The 21957-nt window shown below is 48.1% G+C and overlaps 1 protein-coding gene across 8 annotated transcripts in view; it reads right to left on the reverse strand.

Annotated features, from left to right (window-relative positions):
- The window catches only part of Scn8a (sodium voltage-gated channel alpha subunit 8), a 184150-nt gene that overhangs the window by 38102 nt on the left and 124091 nt on the right, over nt 1-21957 (reverse strand). For all 8 annotated transcript variants that reach the window (XM_037197355.1, XM_028874539.2, XM_028874541.2 and 5 more), the window contains exons 13-18: nt 15363-15495; nt 8855-9093; nt 4893-5066; nt 2318-2674; nt 662-1132; nt 188-305 (exon numbers count right to left, since the gene is read on the reverse strand). In XM_037197355.1, the coding sequence (XP_037053250.1) occupies nt 188-305; nt 662-1132; nt 2318-2674; nt 4893-5066; nt 8855-9093; nt 15363-15495 (1492 nt within the window). The remainder of the gene's footprint in view (nt 1-187; nt 306-661; nt 1133-2317; nt 2675-4892; nt 5067-8854; nt 9094-15362; nt 15496-21957) is intronic.

Genomic DNA, 21957 nt, shown 5'->3' on the forward strand with positions numbered 1-21957 from the left:
AGACCTTCCCAGCGGAATTCTGGGGGCGGGTGCCAAGAGAAGGCAGGCCAGACAAACAGGAACCGAGTAAGGGAAAGGACACAAAACTTCCTCAAAATGGTGGCCAGCTCTAATGCCCCCAAGCCCTGCACAGATGTAGCTGAACAGCCCGCGGGTTCATGCCAGCCTGCTCCTGCCCCCTTTTCACCCTCTGTGAAGCAGGCGTCTGGATCCAAGTATTCCTCAGGCTGCTCCACAGGGACTTCTTCTACTTCTGGCTTGATATCGATGGTGCTTCCCTCTGAGGAGCTGGTATCATCCAGTTTCTAGACACAAAAGAAAAGGGTGGTCAAGCAGCCGCCCGGGAACACACGCCCTTGAGCCACACCACCCGCTAGGGGTCACGTACAGACAGGCACTGGCCACAGCCCCGTGGGGGTCTCTGGCTACGGGCGAGTGGACTAAGAGCAGGGACAAACTACAGGGTTCACTCCGGCCTTGGACCCAGGTGCTCCAGAAGCCATGCAACTAACTCAGGATTAGCCCAGGAAGCCATGACTCGGGCACGGGGCTGGCTGTGCCCACTGCAGAGCCTCTCCAACAAGCCCACGGCTGAGACACACACACACACACACACACACACACACACACGATGGGGTAGTTTTCTCCGTTGGGACCTTACATCTTTGCTGCCTTCAGGGTCTGACTCGCTGCTAACATCCTCGGTGTTGAGGTTCTCGAAATCAGATTCGCCCACAGCAATGGGCACCCGAACGGTCAAGTTTGGGTTGTTGATGAAGGACATATGGTCCTCGTCAATGATGTACTTCTCCACACTGCTCCCGATGCCGCTCGTTGTACCGTTGCCATTCTTCTGGAAGTCGCCATTGCGGTGGATGTCCACGCCGGTGTGGTTGGCGATGCAGTTGGCCTTCTTTTCGTATAGTTCGTCTAGAGGTTTGACCTCATCTGCCTCCCGCTGCTTGAAGTGAGCCTGCATGAAGGCGTGCACTTTGACTTTGGTCCAAGCCACGCCCTTCTTGATTCGGATGACAGAGATCTGCAGGTTGTTCATCTCTCCATCATCATCGGTGGCTGCCAGGTTGTCTGCACTGAAGGAGCTCAGAAGCAAGGCCAGAAATAGGTTCAGCACCTACACCAGTGGCATCAGAAGAAAGAGCAACGGTGGAATTAGAAGTTATCCGTTCTACTCGGGGTTACAGATCGGAAGCCAACAATGCCACACTGACCACAGACTTTCTGTTTGGTTCCTATTGTAGTTTATTTTGTTTATTTATATGTGCTAAGGGTGAATACATGGCCTTGCGCATGCGAGGCCAGCACTCTGCCAGCATGCTGTGTCCAGAATTCCCACCTGGTATTTTAAATGTGCACGTCCCCAGATGGGGATTTCTGCTGGTTTTAAGAGAAGGTCTCTGCCCCTTCCTCAGCTCCTTATACGTTTAGATTTGTACGTACATGCCCTCAATATATTACCCCTTTGCCTTTAAATGAATAAACCTGTGTGCTCACGACACAGGCAGCTTTTAGGTCACGCTTCCAGCAGTACTAGGTAAACTGCAAAGACGCAGCCCAGAGACACTGTGACGAGAGCTGCAGCTACAGAACTAACTGCGTGAAGAAACAAAGAAGGAAGCAAGGCAAGCGCTGGGGGGCCAGGGCGCAGAGAAAGGTGCTGGGTGGGGGATGTCAGGGGCTGCAGACGCATCTCCATGACTATTTTTATCACGGGAGAGCCGGGGCTGGCAATGTGCCCACTGCAGGCCATCTTCTGACGGAAGAAAAGGGAGAAAAACTGTCGCCTGAGTTGATAGGGATGTGTGACCGGTTTTCCAACTGCCGCGTGCACAAGTCACCCGGTGACCGTGGGGCAACGTCTGTGGACAGTTCTTTGTCACTGACATTGGGAGGCGCTGCTGGCAGCCAGTGGGTAGAGACCGGGACCCTGATAAGTTCAACAGTGCGACAGGCCCACAGCAAAGTACGCAGCCTGAGACTTCAACAGTGCCAAGGTGGGCAAATGCCGACTTTTCTAAAAAAGGAAACTGTGTAGTTGGAAGGACAGACAGACAGACAAAAACCCTGAACAGCTACGTGACCTTGGAGAAGGGTGTGGGGGTCACTTAACCTTGCTCTGTTTCCTTCTTTCAGTCATGACCACGGGCCATCAGGTTACGGTGGTATCATGACTCAGTAGGCACTCCAATAATAAACACCTGAAGCAGACCTGGGCCAAGGAAGACTTCAACAGAGAAGGAAGGTGGTAGGGAAGCCCAGTGGCCTGGGGCAAAGAAAACAGGTCGGAACTGGTACTAACCACCAAGTTGCCGATGACCATGACCATCATGAAGACGATGAGGCACATGGCCTGGCCGGCCACCTCCATGCAGTCCCACATGGTCTCAATCCACTCCCCACACAGCACGCGGAAGACGATGAGGAAGGAGTGGAAGAAGTCGTGCATGTGCCAGCGCGGCAGCTCACAGTCCTGGTTGATCTTGCAGACGCACTCCTTGTAGCTCTTCCCAAAGAGCTGCATCCCCACCACGGCAAAGATGAAGACGATGATGGCTAGCACCAGGGTCAGGTTGCCCAGGGCCCCAACGGAGTTCCCAATGATCTTGATCAGCATGTTCAGGGTGGGCCAGGACTTGGCCAATTTGAAGACTCGGAGCTAAGGGAAAAAAAAAAAAAAAAAAAAAAAAAAGAAAGAAATGGTAAACCATTGTCTCACGACATCGCTGAAATAAAAACATGTAAAATTGGGAAGGTTGGCTCAAATTTATTTATCACCCTTAGGAAATCTTCAGAACTTTCTAATCGTGTCTCGGACTAAAAGATTAAATTGAGTTATTTATAAAAGAAAATTGGTTATTTTCATAAATTAAATGAAAAGTTTAAGGCTGGGACCCAAGGACCTGCCTCTGGATCTCTATGCTGTTCTGAGTCAGTGCTTCCTGATTGGATTCCTCATTTCTCAGAGAGAAACCAGCAAAGAGCATGCAATCTGTGGGGAACCGCAGGGACAGTGAACAACACATCTGTTTCCTAAAAACCAAGCATTAGAGAATCCTGAGGATTTCCTTTGGCTTGCCAACAACTAGCCAGTGGCTGATAGAAGAGGGTGAGATGTTCAAAATAATTGGGGGGAATTACAACTCCCGAGTAGAGGCAGAGCACATTCGCAGACATCTGTGGAAGGGGCAACCGCTGTTACTAATTCAGAAAACGTAAGTTGTGGTGGTGCCTGTCAATCATAAGTGTTTACACTCTGTAGTAATTACAAGGTCCTGGCAAACAGGCTGAGAATTATGTTGCAGGAAACCATGGTGTGTTGGCCAAGGGGATAATGATCAGTGTTCGATGTCACTTCTTACAATACACAGACATTTTGTAGATGTCAACAGCAGTCATTTGTGCCATCCGGAACTGGGGGTCTTATCTGAAAGCTTGGGATTCACCCACGTGCCACTCGGGACTACTCACATTGCTTTCCCTGCCTGGCTTCTAATTTATTCAAAATATTAGTCTTCAGGCTTTTTCTACCACCCAGCCCTTTCTCTCCTAATTGAGATAAGACTACTTTTTAAAAAGTCAACTATGCGGGGGCTGGAGAGTGGCTCAGAGGTTGAGAATACTGACGGCTCTCCCCCCAGAGGACCCAAGGTCAATTCCCAGCCCCCACACGGTGGCTCACAAACACCTGAGACTCTAGTTCAAAGGGATCTAGTGCCCCCTCTGGTCTCCTCAGGCACTGCATGCAGTGCGCAGACACGCAGGTAACCGACCCATACACATAAAGGGAAAATAAAAAAATAAATCTCAAAACAATTAAACCAGCTGTGGGCTGGGTCCTAAGCGGTCATTTCAGCAAGGTGACATGGGTGCCATCTCCATCCTGTGAGCGCCACTCCAGTCCAGCTCTTTGATAAGTTGACTGTCTCAGTGAGAACTGTGCTAGGTACTGTCCTGACTCAAGACAGGAACAGAGAAAGCCCAAGGCCACTCAGATTCTCCAGGGTGCTACTCACACCTGTGTTTACGGTTGCTCTCTGCAGATCTCACTAACTTCTTCAGAATCGTTTAGCAATTTAAACATTTCCTTATACAGATACGTTAATAAAAGTGACATTAATCACTGATAACATGGAAAATTAAGCCAATGTTCAACCATAATTTCAATATAATTTAATAAAACACTATTTTCTTTTTAATTTCTGAAAGATGTCACCATACAGAAGAAATGAAGAAACCATTTTTGAACACGTAGGTTCTCTGCACTTCGGGCTGATACAGAAACAATACAACAGCCAGCCAAATGATCTCAGACGGTCCCAGGGCTCCTTCCTCTTCTGAATTAACCGTATTTCCTGAGGAACCTCTAAAACTTAATTTCTTTAGCTTATTGATTTCAAAACCCAATGTTTACACCTTGTTATATATAGCAGAAAAGTTTTCAAGATTTTAGTGGAGAAGTCAACTAAGTGGCCGCTGCACTGGGGCAGAGGACACTTCAGGGGGAGGGGCAGAGGACACTTCAGGGGGAGGGGCAGAGGACACTTCAGGGGGAGGGGCAGAGGACACTTCAGGGGACGGGACAGAGGACACTTCAGGGGACGGGACAGAGGACACTTCAGGAGGAGGGGCAGAGGACACTTCAGGGGGAGGGGCAGAGGACACTTCAGGGGACGGGGCAGAGGACACTTCAGGGGAGGGGCAGAGGACACTTCAGGGGAGGAACAGAGGACACTTCAGGGGAGGGACAGAGGACACTTCAGGGGATGGGGCAGAGGACACTTCAGGGGAGAGCCTACGTTAGCTATACAAAGTGATTTCTAGTAGTTAGCTGTAAGACAGGAAATGTGCAAAGGAACTGGAGAGATCTGAAATACCAGTCGGAAAGACCGGAGCACGGACAGCCCTTCCACGTCTGCGAGACCCAGCTCCATTAAACTGAGGGAGACAATGAATCCGTCAAAAATGTTCCAGCCTTCTTGGAAATAATAATAGGGATCCATGGCTATGAGCTTCAGAAACATTTCGGCCGTGAAAATCCCAGTGAATACCTGAAGAAGGAGAGGGAGGCGTAAGGAGGGAGCACGGAAAAGAACACACCTTATCATCTCTTGAGTACGACATGCCCAAGAATCCAAAGCCAGCCTTGGCCTCGACACTGCCGGCCACCAGCACCTGGACAGCCTGTGAGCACCCCCGATTGATAAGGGACAGTCTCTTTTTGTCTGAATGAAATTTCCGACTCCGTCACCAGAGCCACTCAGTTTGGACTGTGTAGCGTGTGGTTAGGAAATAAGCTAAGCGTAGGAACAGGACACAGGCTACCCCCCCGTTTAAAGGTCAGCAAGCATCTGGTGATCTAACTGTATGGGCAAGTAATTACACTCAGCAATAATTTATCTACATTTCAAAGTAGCTAGAGAGGACTCTGGAAGTTATTACAAAGAAAGATAAATGTTGCAGGTGTCAGATTTGTAACCTGCCCTGAACTGATCATTGTACAATGTGTATATGTATTAAAATGACAGCTGCACCCTGTAAACACACACAACTATGTATCAATTAAAAGAACATAACACTTGTTAAAAAAAAAAAAACAAAAAACTCTTCTAGTGTTTAGGTTCCCAATACACCTATTGTTTATGATTTGCTGTTGTATCTTACCAAACCTAATCATATGCTGCAGCTTAAGTGATAAAAGCAATCAGATGTTGCCTAAAGTGTATAAAACCAGGAAAAGTCCACAGTATCCCCACTTTGCATATAGCCACCATTTTACATGATCTCTTTCTGAGACTTTTCGTGCAGATGTTGCAATATCTAATCTTCCCAGCTGTCACGACTCCATTCTGCTGCCATACCCTCTTCCCAATCCATTATTGCCTGTCACAGCTCTACTGGATGGAGCATTCCCCAAGAATTTCCTCACTGTTGGACACTCTGGTGCCTCCGCTCACTCTGCAGTACGGTGCGCAGGAACCACTTCCTTCTCCCCCATTTCTGCTGCCCGACAGAACACCTTGTATTATCTCCTGGTGCTGTCCCTACCCCACAGGCCTTAGGAGATGCTGAAAGAATGTCAATTACAGGACAGAGGCCTGCGACAAGGACAATACCTTAGGCGGGTCACCATGTATGACCCTTACTGATTATCACATTGTTACAGAGAACTTTTTATGCGACAAGAGGCTTGATACCATAGTAATCCAGGGAGGGGGGCTGAGGCCAGCTGCTGGGGCAAAGCAGGGCAGCAGGGACCTCGGCAGAGGTGCTTCCCAGCAGCAGAAGCCAGTTCTCAAGAAGGTGACGCGGTCATGCAGACGAACAGCATCGGCCATCAGAGCCAGGGAGTGGCTCCCTTCCACTATGGAGGACCAGTCCCGTGAGGGCCTCTCGAGGTGGGCTGAGATCTGCCTGGGGTAGCTACACTGCGCTGGCACCGGGGTCCCAGTGGGATGGGAAGGCATCCACACCGAGCCGGACGGTGAAGCGGGGCAGAGAGTGAGAAGGTGAGCAGGGTTAAAAGCGTCTCAGTGAGGAGGACGCGGGAGCAGGGAGAGCGCCCCGCAGCAACGGCCGGTGTATGGTGAGGACAGGGCCTCACAGAAGAGGCCCCATCTGAGGAGAAAGGAAGTGAGGATGTGGTGTGGTGTGAGCCGGGCGGAAGTGAGCACGTGGGAGTGTCACACAGACAGGTGGCATGGTGTGAGGAGCCCCAGTCTAAGCAGGCTGAAGAGAACTCCCATTCCAGGGAAAGCCTGTGGTGGGGTGAGAAGTATGTCCAGGCAGGCTCGCATGGTTCTTCAAGAGTCAAGTAGGGCACACAAAATCAAGGCGTGTAGGTGGCCTGTGCGGGCTGTCAGTCTTGGAAGGATGAAGGACTCTCCCTATGGAGAGCAGCGGTCTAGGTGCTGAAGGGGGCAGGCACCACCTGTGTGTGCTGAAGGCACCCAGCAGAGGGTACTGGAACTGGACCTGGGTGTCTACGTCCTGGGAGGCAACGCTGGGTTTATGATCACCTAAGTCTATCACGGGCACTGCTACCTGGCTTCTTATAGTCAGAGGGGTTGCAAAGGTAGAAAGGAAGGAAACGGAAAGATCGCCGTGGTGCTAGACTAGACCGGAAGTGGCAGAGTCCTCTGTGGCTGTCACTGGGTACAATGAGTTCATTCTATCAAGCAGGTTGCATGTTGCTCTAATATGCACACCCGGATGCCAGTCTTGACTTCAAAATACTACATTCACTGAGATGACCAGGGCTTCTTGAGAATGTCCTATTCAATTCTGGCACAGAAAAAATGCAAAATTATCCTGGGTTATTTCTGTGGTACCAGAAAGCAAGGAAGAAACTAAAATATATCAAAAGGACACTGAAACCAGGTTGAAGGCTTCCCAATAGCCAATCAGGGACAGGGTGAACATAGAAGTAAATGACAGTACCACACGATAATAGAGTGGATAAAATGATGAGGAGTAGGAGTACACTCTGATATGGAGGGACGAGCCAAAAGCCAATGACCAGGAAACTCAGATAACTCACAATGTTTCCCTCACAAGTGTACTAATCACAAATGGAAAAGGGTAACTGTGCAGAGAAGCCTCACACACCACCTAAGCCGTGATCCAGTGAGGACGGAACCGAAATGAGGAGACAACCGGAAGCTGGACTGGGTGGAGGCCATGAGCACCGGGCAGCCCAACACGGGTACTGTACCAAGCTGCCCGGCTCGGTGAGATTGCAGGTCAGACACAGACTGAGGGAGTTCTGGAAAACGGGCATGTAATCTGCAACGAGTAAAAGTAAAAAAAAAAAAAAAATAGAAGGAAGAGGAGGAAGAGGAAGAAGAGGAAGAAGAGGAGGAAGATGAAGAGGAGAAGAGATGAGGCCTGCTCTGGGTAAAAGCGTATTTTCAGGATGGGAACTAAAAATGTATTAAAATAACAGTGTGTGAGGGCTGAAGGTGGAGATCCCACGTGTGTGGGAATGTGTATGTGAGCTTGTGCAAGCAGGCGAACATGAGTGCAGGGAACACCGGGCAGCCATCACCCCGAAGTTAAGCATGGAGCTGGATGGGGCAGCTCCTAAGTAAGGGTGGGGTCGTGATGACCTGGAGGATTACTTCCAACTAATCTTTTACTATCAGAACTCAACAACATCTTATCTTTGTACCAGGAAAACAGATCATCCGAAATGATAACTTCTTAATGTTTTAAAGCTGCATATTTTACCTTCTAAATAATATAATAAACATATGACTTAACATTACAGGAAATTTGGCGGAGATCCAGCTAATGGCAGAAACTGGATGATGGCCCAGAAGCTGGATTGGAGGGGAAGGCAGTTTGGAATTGAGAGTTTCTCATAAATAACCCCACGTGGGAGGTGAGATTCCACAGTGCAAGTGGTGTGGGGTGCTTTATGCACTACCCCCCCCCCCCATTTTAGGGGCCGTTATCTAAGGTACAAGGGGAAGTGGATTTTTTTTGAGCAATACAGGGATCAACATGAGAAACAGAACGAGAGGGGGCAAAAAACCCCCACAAACAATCCAGAAATCCTTGGCTCAGGCTGATAAACCACCCACTGTCTTTGTCTCCCACTCTGTCACTGAGGTTGGTTCCTGCCAACAGCTCTAAGTGACGGCCTCAGAGCTCTGCAGAGAAGCCACAGCTGAGGGTGCAGCCCACAGCGCGGACGACGCCACGACAGGGGTGCACTCACCCCCATCTAACCATCCCTTTCTGGTTAACCGAACTCCAATGTCCCAAGTAAGGAAAAGGAGGCCCACAGCAAAACCACGCTGGAGTCATTCCATCGGGAGACCCTGCTCCGTCTTACCAGGTTTCCTACGGCCAAGACGTGCTCGAACTGTGGTGTCATGGGGTGATGCTCCATTGCCATAAACAGTGTGTTCAGAACGATGCAGATGGTGATGGCCAAGTCCACAAAAGGGTCCATGACGATCAAGTTCACAATCTCTTTCAGTTTGATCCAGTAGGGGTGACACTCCCAGATGAGGAAAGTGTTGGCAAACTTATACCAGCATGGCGGGCATTTTCTCTGAGACTCTTCCAGCTCTGGAATGCACAAAGAACAAAGAGAGCTCTCAGTACATACACACACACACACACACACACACACACACGCACACGCACACGCACACGCACACGCACACGCACGGGCACGCGCACACACACTTGAGAGAGAGAGAGGGAGAGAGTTTTTCAACCTGTGGGTCAATACCCCTTGGGGTGGGGGTGGGGGTTGTCAAACGACCCTTTCACAGGGGTCACCTAAGACCATCAGAAAACACAGATATTTACATTAGGATTCACAACAGTAGCAAAATTGCAGTTATGAAGTAGCAATAAAAACAATGTTATGGTTGGGGTCACCACAGCATGAGGAACTGTGTTAAAGGGTCGCAGAATTAGGAAGGCTGAGGACCAATGGTGTAGAGAGAAAACAGGGCACACATACTCCTCTGGGCAGGTGGCTGTCACTGCTCATGCTGGGACTAGCGGGACTTGCCTGTGGATCCTCAGGTCTCCTTCACTATAGGGAGAAAGGCAGGCCCCCTCCCTACAGCATCGATCTACACATACGTCTCAGTGCGCTAGGCACAGGACAGGTCACAGTGGTCAGGAGCTTGGCCCCTGGAGTCTGACCCCCCAGTTCAGCTGGCGTCGGCACTCGTGAACGGGACGACCTAAAGCGAGGTGACTGACCTCCAGGGCTCAGCAGCGACTTCGTAGGTCTGAGCAGGAAGTGAGCTGCTCTGCTCTCATCTAACGAGGTTCCACACGTGTGGTTAGAGGGGAGAGATGGTGTACGTCAGGCAGCGAGTGCAGAGCCCGGCACAAATCCTTGGTTACAGAAGGCGCTCTGTTCTACAGTGTGCCATTACATTTTTATCAGAGCCGCCATCAAAAGTATAAACACTGAGGCTAGGAACACCTGGGCTCAAGTACTAGGCCAGACACTTGCTGATAATTGTGGGACCATGAAAAAGAAGCCGTTTTTAAAATTTCAATTTTAATTAATTAATAATTAAATTAATTAAAATTAATAATTAATTAAATTATTAATTAATTAAAATTAATTAATTAATTATTTGGGTGAGAATTAACCAAGTTGGGGGCTGGGAGCGATGGCCGTCAGTAAAATGCTCACCGCACAAACATGAGAACCTGAGTTCGGACCCCAGGACTCATGTCAGCACCCAGCACAGCAGTGCATGTGTGGAGCCCCAGTGCTGGCGAGACCGAGACGGGCAGATCCCTGGAGCTCACTGGTGCCGGCCCAGCCTCCCGACCTCTGGTCTCCATGCGCATGTGCACACATGTGTATCTGCACACGCCTATACTAACACACACACACACACGTACGCGCAACACACACAGAACCAATTAAACACGCTAAGCTATCTGTGAAGCGCCTCAGCACCCCCCAGCAGACAGCGAGCGCTCTGCAGAGTGTCTGGCAGAAATGCTGTCTCCACCAGCACAAAAGGCAGCGCTGCCGAGAAGCCAGAAGGGTGCAGCCCGCAGCGCGGAGGACGCCAGCACACCTGTATCCACCATGTTCAGAGGACGGACCGGCGTCCCACCTTCAGGAGGCTGCAGGTCACAGCTGAGCACCACACGGGGAGCACCAAACTCATGTCACTCTCTTCCTGGCTCATCTCTCGCTCTTTCCTGCGTTCACGCTTTCCTTCTCTTCCTGCAGCCTCTCTCTCCATCCCCACTGCACTGGCCTTCTTTCCCCTTCCCTTACTTTGTCTTGCGCCCTCTCTTAAAAGAATCTAGTTTTTCAAACACCTCATGTGGCCCATACGTAACGGAGGTAAGCCAAGAACTACTCTGGCTGAAGTGTGAGCAGGAGCTTGGGATCAGCCCAAGGGACGCCCTCCTTCCCGGGTGACCTCCCCAGACACACGGACACATGGACGCCCTCCTTCCCGGGTGACCTCCCCAGACACACGGACACATGGACGCCTCCTTCCCAAGTGACCTCCCCAGACACACGGACACATGGACGCCCTCCTTCCCGGGTGACCTCCCCAGACACACTGACACATGGACGCTTTCCTTCCCAGGTGACCTCCCCAGACACACCCACACATGGATGCCTCCTTCCCAAGTGACCTCCCCAGACACACCCACACATGGATGCCTCCTTCCCAAGTGACCTCCCCAGACACACCCACACATGGATGCCTCCTTCAGGAGGTCCCCCAGACCTGGGAGACTCTCAGCACTGAAAAGACACTGACTACATGGTCTCTCAGATTATTTAGGAGGCCAAAAAAGATGACTGGGTGGCAAAGGCTGAGAGCCGCTCAGCTTGTAGCCACATCAACCCAGGGACAAGGCTTAGGTGACAAAATTCTCCTCAAATTACAGGAAACAGAACAGTTAGGATCACAAAACTCAAGTTCCTCATGCAGCGAAGGTGTTCTTCACAAAGCCTAACTTCAAACCAGCCAGACCCACATCTTAAGACCAAGGTGGTGGAAACCAGCCAGATGGACATCTCAAGACCAAGGTGGTGGAAACCAGCCAGATGGACATCTCAAGACCAAGGTAATAGAAACCAGACAGTTGGACATCTCAAGACCAAGGCAGTAGAAACCAGACAGACAGATATCTTAAGACCAAGGTGGTGGAAACCAGACAGACGGACATCTCAAGACCAAGGTCTGCAGGACCCCAACCCCAGTTACACTGATGGAATAAAAATAAAGTTCTCCCTGGAGCTGGGCACCCTTGTAAGCCTAGCACTCAGGAAACTAATGCAGGATGATCACCACAAATCTGAGGCCAGCCTGGGATAAATAACAAGCCCTGGGCTAGCTAGGGCTGCATAATAAGCCCCCAATTTTAAATACGAAATCCACCAACAATCAAATAAACGAATATAAACAAAATAAACAAAAATTTCCAATGTTTCCCCAAGAACAGGGTGGCTGCTGTCAGCCATCCCGCCTGTCCTTTCTCCAGCCAGCTGGCTGTGGCTCAGGGTGATGGCTTTATTTTAGGTAGGGTGGGTATCTGACTGGCTCCCTGGTTGCTAAGAAAATGGTTGCCTTGGTTTTCGGATGGAAGGGCCCCAGTGAGAGGCACGTGGGAGTTTGCGTGGGAAAAGAAGTCTGTGAAGAGAATCTGCCTCGGCTTCTTTCTCTCAGAACTCCCTCCTTTCCCAAGGTAAATTTAGTTTGCCTCCCCAAAAAAGAAAATGAAAAGGTTCTCTTATTTCCATAAATTCTTATAGTACATATTTGGAAATCTGGTTCCGTTCCTTTTTTATCTCCTCCCTTCTCCAAATGTCTGCAGCTCGGCGGCTCGACTGTGGAAGAAGCCCTGACTGTTCACATTTGAGAGAGGACATAATTACCACACTACACAGCACGAGGCTCCAGGTCCTACCAGAGATCAAGGGGTTCTCCACCCTCCCGGCGGCCAAAAGATCCCCACAGGTCACCTGTACCCTACCCCTCATCTATGTCCTGGGGCTGGGGCGAGCCTTGGGTGATCAGCTCCACAGAGGGTACAATGAGTGTGGGAAGTGGAGAAGATCTTGACTCAATGGGGAGGCTTGATAGTTTTTTAGTTCGTATTATTTTGAGTCAGGGTCTCATTATGTTGCCTCACGGGGTTCAATGGATCTTCCTGCCTCAGCTTCCCTAGTGACAGAACAACAGATTTACACACTGTACCTGATGTTTTTGCTGTCATGGCCAGGCCCCACAGGCCTCCAAGGTAAAGTGTTTGTTGGGGGAATGAGCTCAGATAAAGTAGTGAAGTGTTTGAAGGTTTATGGAGTTTCTCCTACACTGCTTCTGGATACTTTTAGAGGGGTTACCCACACGTCTCGGTCCTAGGAATACTGGAAACCGTCTTCAAAGTGCGCCTGTTAAGTTCGTCACGACGGAGACTTTGATGGACCAACAAGTTTCTGGTAGGGGTTTCCCTCAGCTCGACTCGACAACTCTCAGCAATTTTTGGCTAGGCAGCAAAGAGTCCCCACGGCCTCTGCACTTCCAGCTGAACCAAAGAGGTGATGGCAGACACTGACGGCTCCGGCTGGATGATGCTGGAGAGGCCGTGAGTGTGCGGCCAGTTCTCTCCAGGGAATCAGCCCTTCCACCCACCATCACTACCACCCCTCCCGCCTCCCCAGGGTCTTCTCTCCTCCCTCAGCTTTAGTGCAGGCCTACATCTCACCCAGCCCCGAAGCATCCCCAGAGCTTACGGCTCTGCTAGCTGGGGATGTGGTGGAGTCTACTGCACACGGCTAAGTGAGTTTTCAATGGGATGGTGTGAGGAAGGGCAGAGAGACTTTCCTCCTTAAGAACAGGGTTCTAGAACTCTCACTACAGTATCTAAACCTTTAGATAGGCAAGAGTCTGTTTCACTGGTTCAAAATCAATGAGATCTTTGGATTAAATCAACGTCAGAGCTTGCCAATTTTAAGTGTGGGAAACAGGAATGATGACTCATTTAATGTAGCAGGCAGTAAACACAGCAGCGTCCATGGTTAAAGTCAGTTAATGTCTCCAGTCTCCTCACACTAGTCAGTTCTAGCTCATTAGCTTCAACTAAAGGGGTCAGGACACAGCACAGGACAGGAGGGTGTCTGGGCTCGGGTGGTAGGACGGGTACAGGCTACGGGAAGAGTCGGGCCTACCAACAGAGCCGTGCCACACGGCCACAACTGCAGCCACAGCCGCCTCCAGCCCGAGGGACGCTAGTGGAAAGTAGAGCATGTGGGGGCAGAATGGGGAAAGACAAGGTCAGTTTTTAAGGGGCAAGTGCCCCAGTGGCCTTCTATCCAATCATGGCTTCCACAGGGATTCCAAGCACAGCGAAGGCCAGTCTGACAATGTCGTCTGAGTCTCCACGCTGGCCGAACCCTATGCCAGGCCACTGCAATGAGCAATCAGGAACTGCCGCTCTGGACAGATCGTTCTCTTGTTCCCATGCCCCTGCCAATCATGAATGAATCTATGGAGTTTGCTCTTCTTCCTCAACTGCCATGCACACTTGGAAAGATCCTGTCTTGGTCTCTAAGTGAATAATAAAATGAGTCAAAATTCTCAGACTAGTGTTTCTCAACTTGGAATTCTTATAGTCCGCAGTAATTTGCCTGAAACCTCAAAACACAAGCCACCAAGCTTGAAGATGTTCCTTCAGACACTGAACGCAATGGGAACTGAAAAAACTAGAATGGACGGTGGTTGTTCGGGCAGCTGGAGGGAGGCTGCTCAATTTTTAACAATTAGACAGACTTGGCCTGATGCTCTCTTAAGCCCAGTTATGGTGTGTCTCCTTTTTTTTTTCTGGGGGTAACAATACTCCTACAGGGGTTTCTTAGGAATTCTCTTTCCATGGCACCCATACCCCAACACACACACACACATGGACGCACACACGCACGCGCGCACACGTCCTGTGGCGAGCAGGACCCTCCTAAGTGCCATCATCTCAAGGATCACGGTTAGCACTGAGACTGTGTGTGTACTCTGAGAATAGCTATCTAAAGGGAAAGCAGCACCGGATGAAGAAAATCCTCACAGAAATGGGACTCCCATGTGAGGGATCCTAGTCACTGCATTCACCTCCAAGAGGAGCCTGGGATACATACAGGACTGCAGAGAGAGTGGTGATCGCCAGAGGTACCATGGCCTAAAGGAAAATTCTCAGCAGTTCCATGGTAGGCCAAGCTGTGTCAGGGAGAAAATGGAGCCCGGAGAAGTCAGCACAGCGACATCACTGGAAACCAGTTAGGATTCAAAAGTAGCGGCTTTTCCCCTGTGGCACAAAGTCTTGGGGAGGGACTCTTGGTTTGGGGTTTATCTCGTCACACATCACACGTTATCTGTGGGTGTGTGGGGTGTCTGGAGAGTGGCAGAATTAGGGGCCATCAAATGCACAGAATGTGTTCCTTCAGAAAACATCTAAAGGGCTGCAAGTCACTAGAGGGGAAAAGAGGATGTTGTGAGGCCAAGGCCAGGAAGGGACTCCATCACGTGGAATGTGCCGCTCTACCCACAGCATCTACCCAGGACAGTTTCACTGGAGCCTCTAGGGACCCTCCAGCCATTCCGTGCCCTTCCTCCATCCTTCTCGCCTCTGTATGATGCTGGAGGCAGACCTTAGGCCTTTATTTGAGTCTCTGAATGCGGCTTCGGGAGGACAGGCTGTGGCCCTGGTTTCTATGTTTAGTAAGATCTATTGCAAAGGCTCAGAGTTTTGCAAAGCTCACATCGAGGGGCAGGGTTTCATTTGCCACGCACACGACACACTCCCAGATGGGTTGCTCCGACAGGGACCCGGGCGCATACCTTCCACTAGCGTGTTGGTGACGACACTCATGATGCTGTTGATCCTGTCCTTCCGCCCGTAAGAGGCTAGCTGCTCCATGGAGACCAAGAGAGACCCAGGGCCTTTCTTCTTGATTTCCACTTCGGTTGTTGCCTAAAACAACAAAGAAATACAACAAAGCAAAACGGGGTGAGTGAAGTCTGGTACGCAAGGCTTGGGTCCCACTGGATTGACAGTCCAGGGTGTGAGCAAAAGCCCTGTGATCTGCATCGCTCTCTTAAAGTCTTGAACATTGTCTCTTAGTTCTGTGAGAATCCCATATGTGCTTTGATTATGGGTACTCCCTTTCCCAACTTCTCCCAGGTCCGCTCTCCCGATTCCCTACCCACCCAACTCTGTGTTCTCCTACCTCTCCCAGCAGCCAGGGGCAGACTCCACGCCTACCTCCCCTCTCCACGCTGGCATCTGGTCTGTGAGCTACAGTTAACAACCGGCCGGCAAGACATCCTGATGGTAACCACTTTCTAACTGGATTTAGGTCCTGCTCCCTAAGACATTTAAAACAAACTACTTGACCCTATAATCCTACTCACTTTAAGAAACAGAATGCATAAGTTGGCCATGGGTCATATCTAATCAAATCTTCAATGAACTGCTACTCTGGCTGGGACCTGAATACCTCATCTGGTCAAGCATGAAGTAGGAAACCGCACCCTGGGGCACCACAACCCTGTCTTCCCGGCCTCACCTTATAGCCACAACATCTGGCTGGAGTTGCTCTATTGCCAAAATAAGTCAAATTCACCTCCACCCGGAACTCGGGAGGTTGAGCTCCTTCCCAGATGCTGCTTCTGCCTGGAGAAGTGCCATGCCCAGCCCTTCTAAATGGTGAGCAAATATCAGCCTGGCTAAGCGTTAGGAAGCCGGGGCTCTAAGCCCTCTCCAAGCCATAGAAGAAAATGAGAGAAGACTGATCTTAATTGTACCATATGCTCCTCTGGACATTTGAAAGTGGCCAATTAAAAAAAAAAAAACACCTCATTTTTATGTTGGGTGTAGTGACGTACGCTTTTGATCCCAGCACTAGTGAGGCAGAGGCAGGCAGATCTCTGTGAGTTCAAGGCCAGCCTGGTCCACAGAGTGAGTTCCAGGACAGCTAGAGCTACATAGTAAAATACTGTCTTGAAAACAAACAAAAAACAAAAACAAAAACAAAAAAAACACATTTAATTAAATTACAATGTTTAAATTTCCCAACCAAATAAAATATAGATGGTAAATACATCACTGTGTTGTTATAAAATATATTTGTTTAATGCTTAATAGTGGTGTACTGGGCTGCAGCCGAGTTTAGGACCACCACCACCATCACCTCCATCGTTTTTTAACGTGGATGTGAGTGCTTTGCCTGTGTGCATGTCTGTGTACCACGTATGTGACTGGTGCCTGTGGAGATCACATCCTCTGGAACTGGAGCTACTGGCAGCTGTGAGAAGCCACGTGGGTGTTGGAACTCAAACCTGGATCCTCTGGAAAAGCGGTCACCTTTCCAGCCCCCAGGGATGAGTTTCTTACTGCCCCTGGATTATGCTTTGAGACATCTACAGCAGACCGGTCTCAGTGGATGGTTTAAAAACCACCTCTTCAGCCACCATGCTGTCCTGAATTAGGCCGCCTCTGTGGTCTTTCCTGCTCCTTCCGTGGTGGCTTAGACAGACAGTCACCATTTCCAGCACAGGAAAAGACATGTTCATATGAGTCGAGAGAAGCATGCCAGATCAGTTCCAAAATGATCTTGGTTGTCTTGGAAATCAAACACTTCTAAGGAGCTCCCCAGACCCCTCGGTCCTTACACGCTTTAGATCTGAAAGACGGCAGAGGTAATTCCTAGCAGAAGACAACATTTATCTCATCAAAGTGTTGACGCACACTGTCTGTCTTACCGACACTCACACTGTCTTACCGACGATGCACACTGTCTTACCGACGACTCACACCGACGACTCACACTGTCTTACTGACGACGCACACTGTCTTACCGACGACTCACACTGTCTTACCGACCGACATTTGGTTCACGGGGGCCTTATTTGTTTGTGCAGCAGAGCCACAGAAGAAATGGAGAGGATGAAGAACTGATTTCCTTGGGGATTCCAACTGAGTACTATAAAAACATCTGTGTATGTAAGTATGACTGACCCATTATCTCAGATAAATGCACATTTCTCTGAGGAGCCACTTTTTGCTATAGTTTCCATTCTGATAGAACATTTAAGAAATCAGATTAACCTACTACACTGCAGAAATGATAATCATGTGAAAATGAACATACAAAGGCTCTGTATATTAGACACTTACTTCTGCCATTGGATTGATTCTAGACTGTTACTGAGTTGACCCTTCGATCAATCTACAGGGTATATGACAGATGGTTTTCAGAATGTTCTCTCCCAAAGAACCAAACGACGACTAAGGAATGGGAAATTACATATAATATGGTTTCGGTATCTTAGTTTTTTCTGCATCTGTATAAAACAAGATACAACTACGGTGGTATGTTACATCTACATACAACTTCTTCAGAATATATTAGTAATGACCTTAAAAACCAAGATCAGTGAAAGCAGAGTCTAAAAGATGGAGTGAGCTCACTGGGCCATCATTGAGGATCCCCGCTAAGGAAGCCCACATTCTTGCCTCTGCAGGGCCGCGGACTGGACTCACGCCACGTGCTCTTTACTCCCAGTCTTGGCTGTTGTTTAAAAATCTCCCATAAACCACGAAAAGTTGACCTTCCAGCTTATTAAGTCAGAACAACTGTTATTCCTGTCTCCTTCTGGCCAATGGAAGGAGACCAGAGAGAGGGTACAGGGAAGTGAGTGTCGTCAGACTGAGAACAAAGCGGATGCATAAGATCACTTCACAGACACGGAAAACCAGCATCTAAAATCAAACACCTCTGTGACCCTGTAGCTGAACAAACCTAAGGGAACAGGCAGCATCAGCCCGACCAGAGAGAGACAGCACCACACCTCTGGTCAGACGTGAAACGCTTCCTTTAACATAGGAAAGAAGCTGTCTTCTCTCATCACTCCTATGAGCTGAATCTGAAGTCCAGGCTAGTGCAATAAAGAAAATAAAAAGGTAAATACGGCAGCTATTTACAGAAAATATTATTGTATATATAGAAACTCTATGAAATTTCCTCCAAACCCTCCACAGCTAATAGAACCAAGATGCTACAATGTATAGAATGGAAAAATCTACTGTATTTCTATATCCCAGCAATTCTTCAAAAATAAAGCTCTAAAAATTGCATCTTTATGGTAATATAGAATAAAACTATTTAAATATGTGAGACTCTCATGATAAATTATGCAACTTTCCTGAGAGATACTTCAGGAGACTTAAATAAAGGAGTATATTTTTATTTATACTAGATAAATGATGTCCACTGATACTAAAATTAAGATGTCCTCTCTCTTCAAATAGACTCACCAGTTCAGTGTAATGCCTAACAAAGTTCAAGGCTTTTCAGAAGAAACTGATGTTTCTGAAATTATTAAGGACATGTAAAGGCTGGAGAAAGAAAAATGAATCTTTAGAAAGACTGAGAATGTTAAAATAACCTCCTGAAGGACATCCGTCATACACCTCTAAATGCACACAGAGTTTTGTTTAAAAGATTTGTACTACCCCATTTCAAAACTTCTCACAGGTGGGAATGAACAAGGCTAGCATGCGTTGACAGAATCAGAGAGAATGCAGGGGCCGGAGCGGACGCTAGACATGACTCACAGTGCATGAAATGACGCGTTTGCCTGAGGTTCCAACATGACGGGAAAAGAAAGCCTTCACAAGTGGTGCTGAAAGACTGAGGATCCATCAGGTTAATCCTCACTTCACTTCATATACAAAAATTAATTTGAGAAGACCCGAGATGTGACTATGAAACCAAAAGCCATTAAGCTGTCAACAACATTTTCATAACATTGAAGGCAGAGGCAGAGTTCTTGAACAAGATGCAGAAAGCAATATCACAAAATGAAAATTGATGTTGGATTTTGTCATAATGGACCTATATCTAGAGCATCAAAGAAACTAGCAACAATTCAATAAAATGAGTTAACGGTGGTCAAGAGATCTCAAACAATGCACTAAAGAGTTTATATGCATTCCCACACTCGACTGCCTCGGTCACTGCATGCCCCAGCCTCACCAGGGCTCAAGACAGGCTTCACACTGGCCTTGGAACCAGGTGGGATCTTCACTCTCCTAGTTCCCCAGTCTTATCCCCAGGTTTGTAGAATACCTACTGTGGCGCTCCTTCCTCTCTGCCCCATCCCCAGGGACTAAGCAAATCCTCCCCACAGCCTGCATTTCTCACCCATCCCTGTTTCTCCCTGGAAACCAGCTGGCCATGGTCCTGTTCTTCAACATCAATTACCCAGGCTTATCCCTAGCTCTGTGACAACCACTAGCATGGGCCTGTCTTCCCTGTGGACCCACAGATTCTTCTGGCAGGCACAGCTTTCCTTCCCTCATGTACCCTCTCAGCCCCTCACCCCCATCTCCCCACCCTTCGAGTCCATCCCCATTCTTGCATATCAGCTCCCCAAACCCAGAAACAAGTTCTACCCAGGATTCCCAGTGACCACACCCAGCAGGGACTAAGTCTGAGAGGGCAACAGAAACCAACCAAGGCAAGACCAAATCAACACTTAGAACCACAGTCATCCCAGACCCAGATGCCTAGACTCCAGCCTAAAAACACAATCAGTAACAACCAGGACAGTATTTCCACCAGAGCCCAGCAGACCTACTACAGCAGGCCCTGAGAAATTCGATGTAGATAAAGCACAAGATAAGGACTTCAAAATAGCTCTTATGAATATGCTCAAGGACCTTAAAGAGGCTATGAATGAAATCTATGAAAACACAAAAAACCAGTGAAATGCAATGAAGAAAAGAGCTGAGCACATGAAAGTGGAAATGAAATCACGAAAGGAAACCCAAATTGTAGTAAAACTGGAAATGAAAAATTAGGAACTCAAACAAGAACCTCAGAGGAAAGCCTCACCAAGAGAATACAAGATACAGAAGAGAGAATCTCAGGCACTGAAGACAAAATAGAAAAAAATGGACACCTCAGTTAAATCTAAAAAAAAAAAAACCTAACAAACAAAACATTCAGACACAAAACATCCAGAAGATCTGGGACACTATGAAAAGACCAAATCTACAAATAATAGGAATATAGGAAGGAGAAGAAACCCAGGCCAAAGGCACAGAAAATACTTTCAACAAAATCATAGAAGAAAGCCGGGTGGTGGTGGCACACGCCTTTAATCCCAGCACTCAGGAGGCAGAGCCAGGCGGATCTCTGTGAGTTCGAGGCCAGCCTGGGCTACCAATTGAGTTCCAGGAGAGGCGCAAAGCTACACAAAGAAACCCTGTCTCGGAAAACCAAAAAAACAAACAAACAAAAAAATCATAGAAGATTTCCCTAACCTAAAGAAGAGGTGTGTATCAAGGTACTAGAAGCATACAGAACACCAAACAGCAGAAAAGAAAGTCCCCATGACACATAAAAATCCAAATAGTAAACATGCAGAACAAAGAAAGAATATTAAAAACTGCAAGGAAAAAGGACCAAGTAACATATAAGGCAGACCTATTATAATAACACCTGACTTTTCAGTGGAGAGTCTAAAAACCAGAAGGGACTGGACAGATGTTCTACAACTCTAAGAGACCACAGATGACAGCCCAGACTACTATACCCAGCAAAACTTTCAATCATAATAGATGGAAAAAGAAAGCTATCTCTCTCTCTCTCTCTCTCTCTCTCTCTCTCTCTCTCTCTCTCTCTCACACACACACACACACACACACACACAAACAACAACAACAACAACAACAATAAATTTAAGTAGTATGTAGTCTACAGAAGGCACAAGAAGGATAACTCAACCTGGAAAGGTTGATCACCCTCAAGAAAACATAAGGAATAAACAATCTCTGACAAACAGGTTGAAAGAGGGGCAGGGCGGGGGGAACCCCAAGACACAACACTTAACCAACACTGCTCGCTGGTAAGTCTCAACATCAATTTTCCAATATAAAGACACAGAACGGAAGTGAAAACAGGCTCCATCCTTCTGCTGCATCCAGGAAACACATCTTAACATCAAGGACAGATATCACCTCAGGGTACAGAGATGGAAAAAGATGTTCCAATGGTACCCCTGAACACTCTAGAACAAACAGAAGAAATAATGCCCAAAAGGAGTAGATGGCAAGAAATAAACTCAGGGATGACATCAATAAAAACAAACAAACAAATCAATGAAACATTGGTTCTTTGAGAAAATCAGTAAGACTTACAAACTCTTGACCAAACTAACTAAAAGAGGGAGAAAATCAAAATTAGAGACAAAAAGGAGAAATCCAGAGAATTATGAGAATATACTTTAAAAACCTGTACTCCACCAAATTAGAAAATCTAAAAGAAATGGATAATTCCCTTGATATATACCACCTACCAAAGTTGAGTCAGGATCTGCTGTGGCCATGTCAGAGGAGCAGCAGGTGGCAATTTAAGTTCAAGGTGTC

This window comes from Peromyscus leucopus, chromosome 20, assembly GCF_004664715.2.
Source record: "Peromyscus leucopus breed LL Stock chromosome 20, UCI_PerLeu_2.1, whole genome shotgun sequence".
Lineage (NCBI taxonomy): Eukaryota > Metazoa > Chordata > Mammalia > Rodentia > Cricetidae > Peromyscus > Peromyscus leucopus.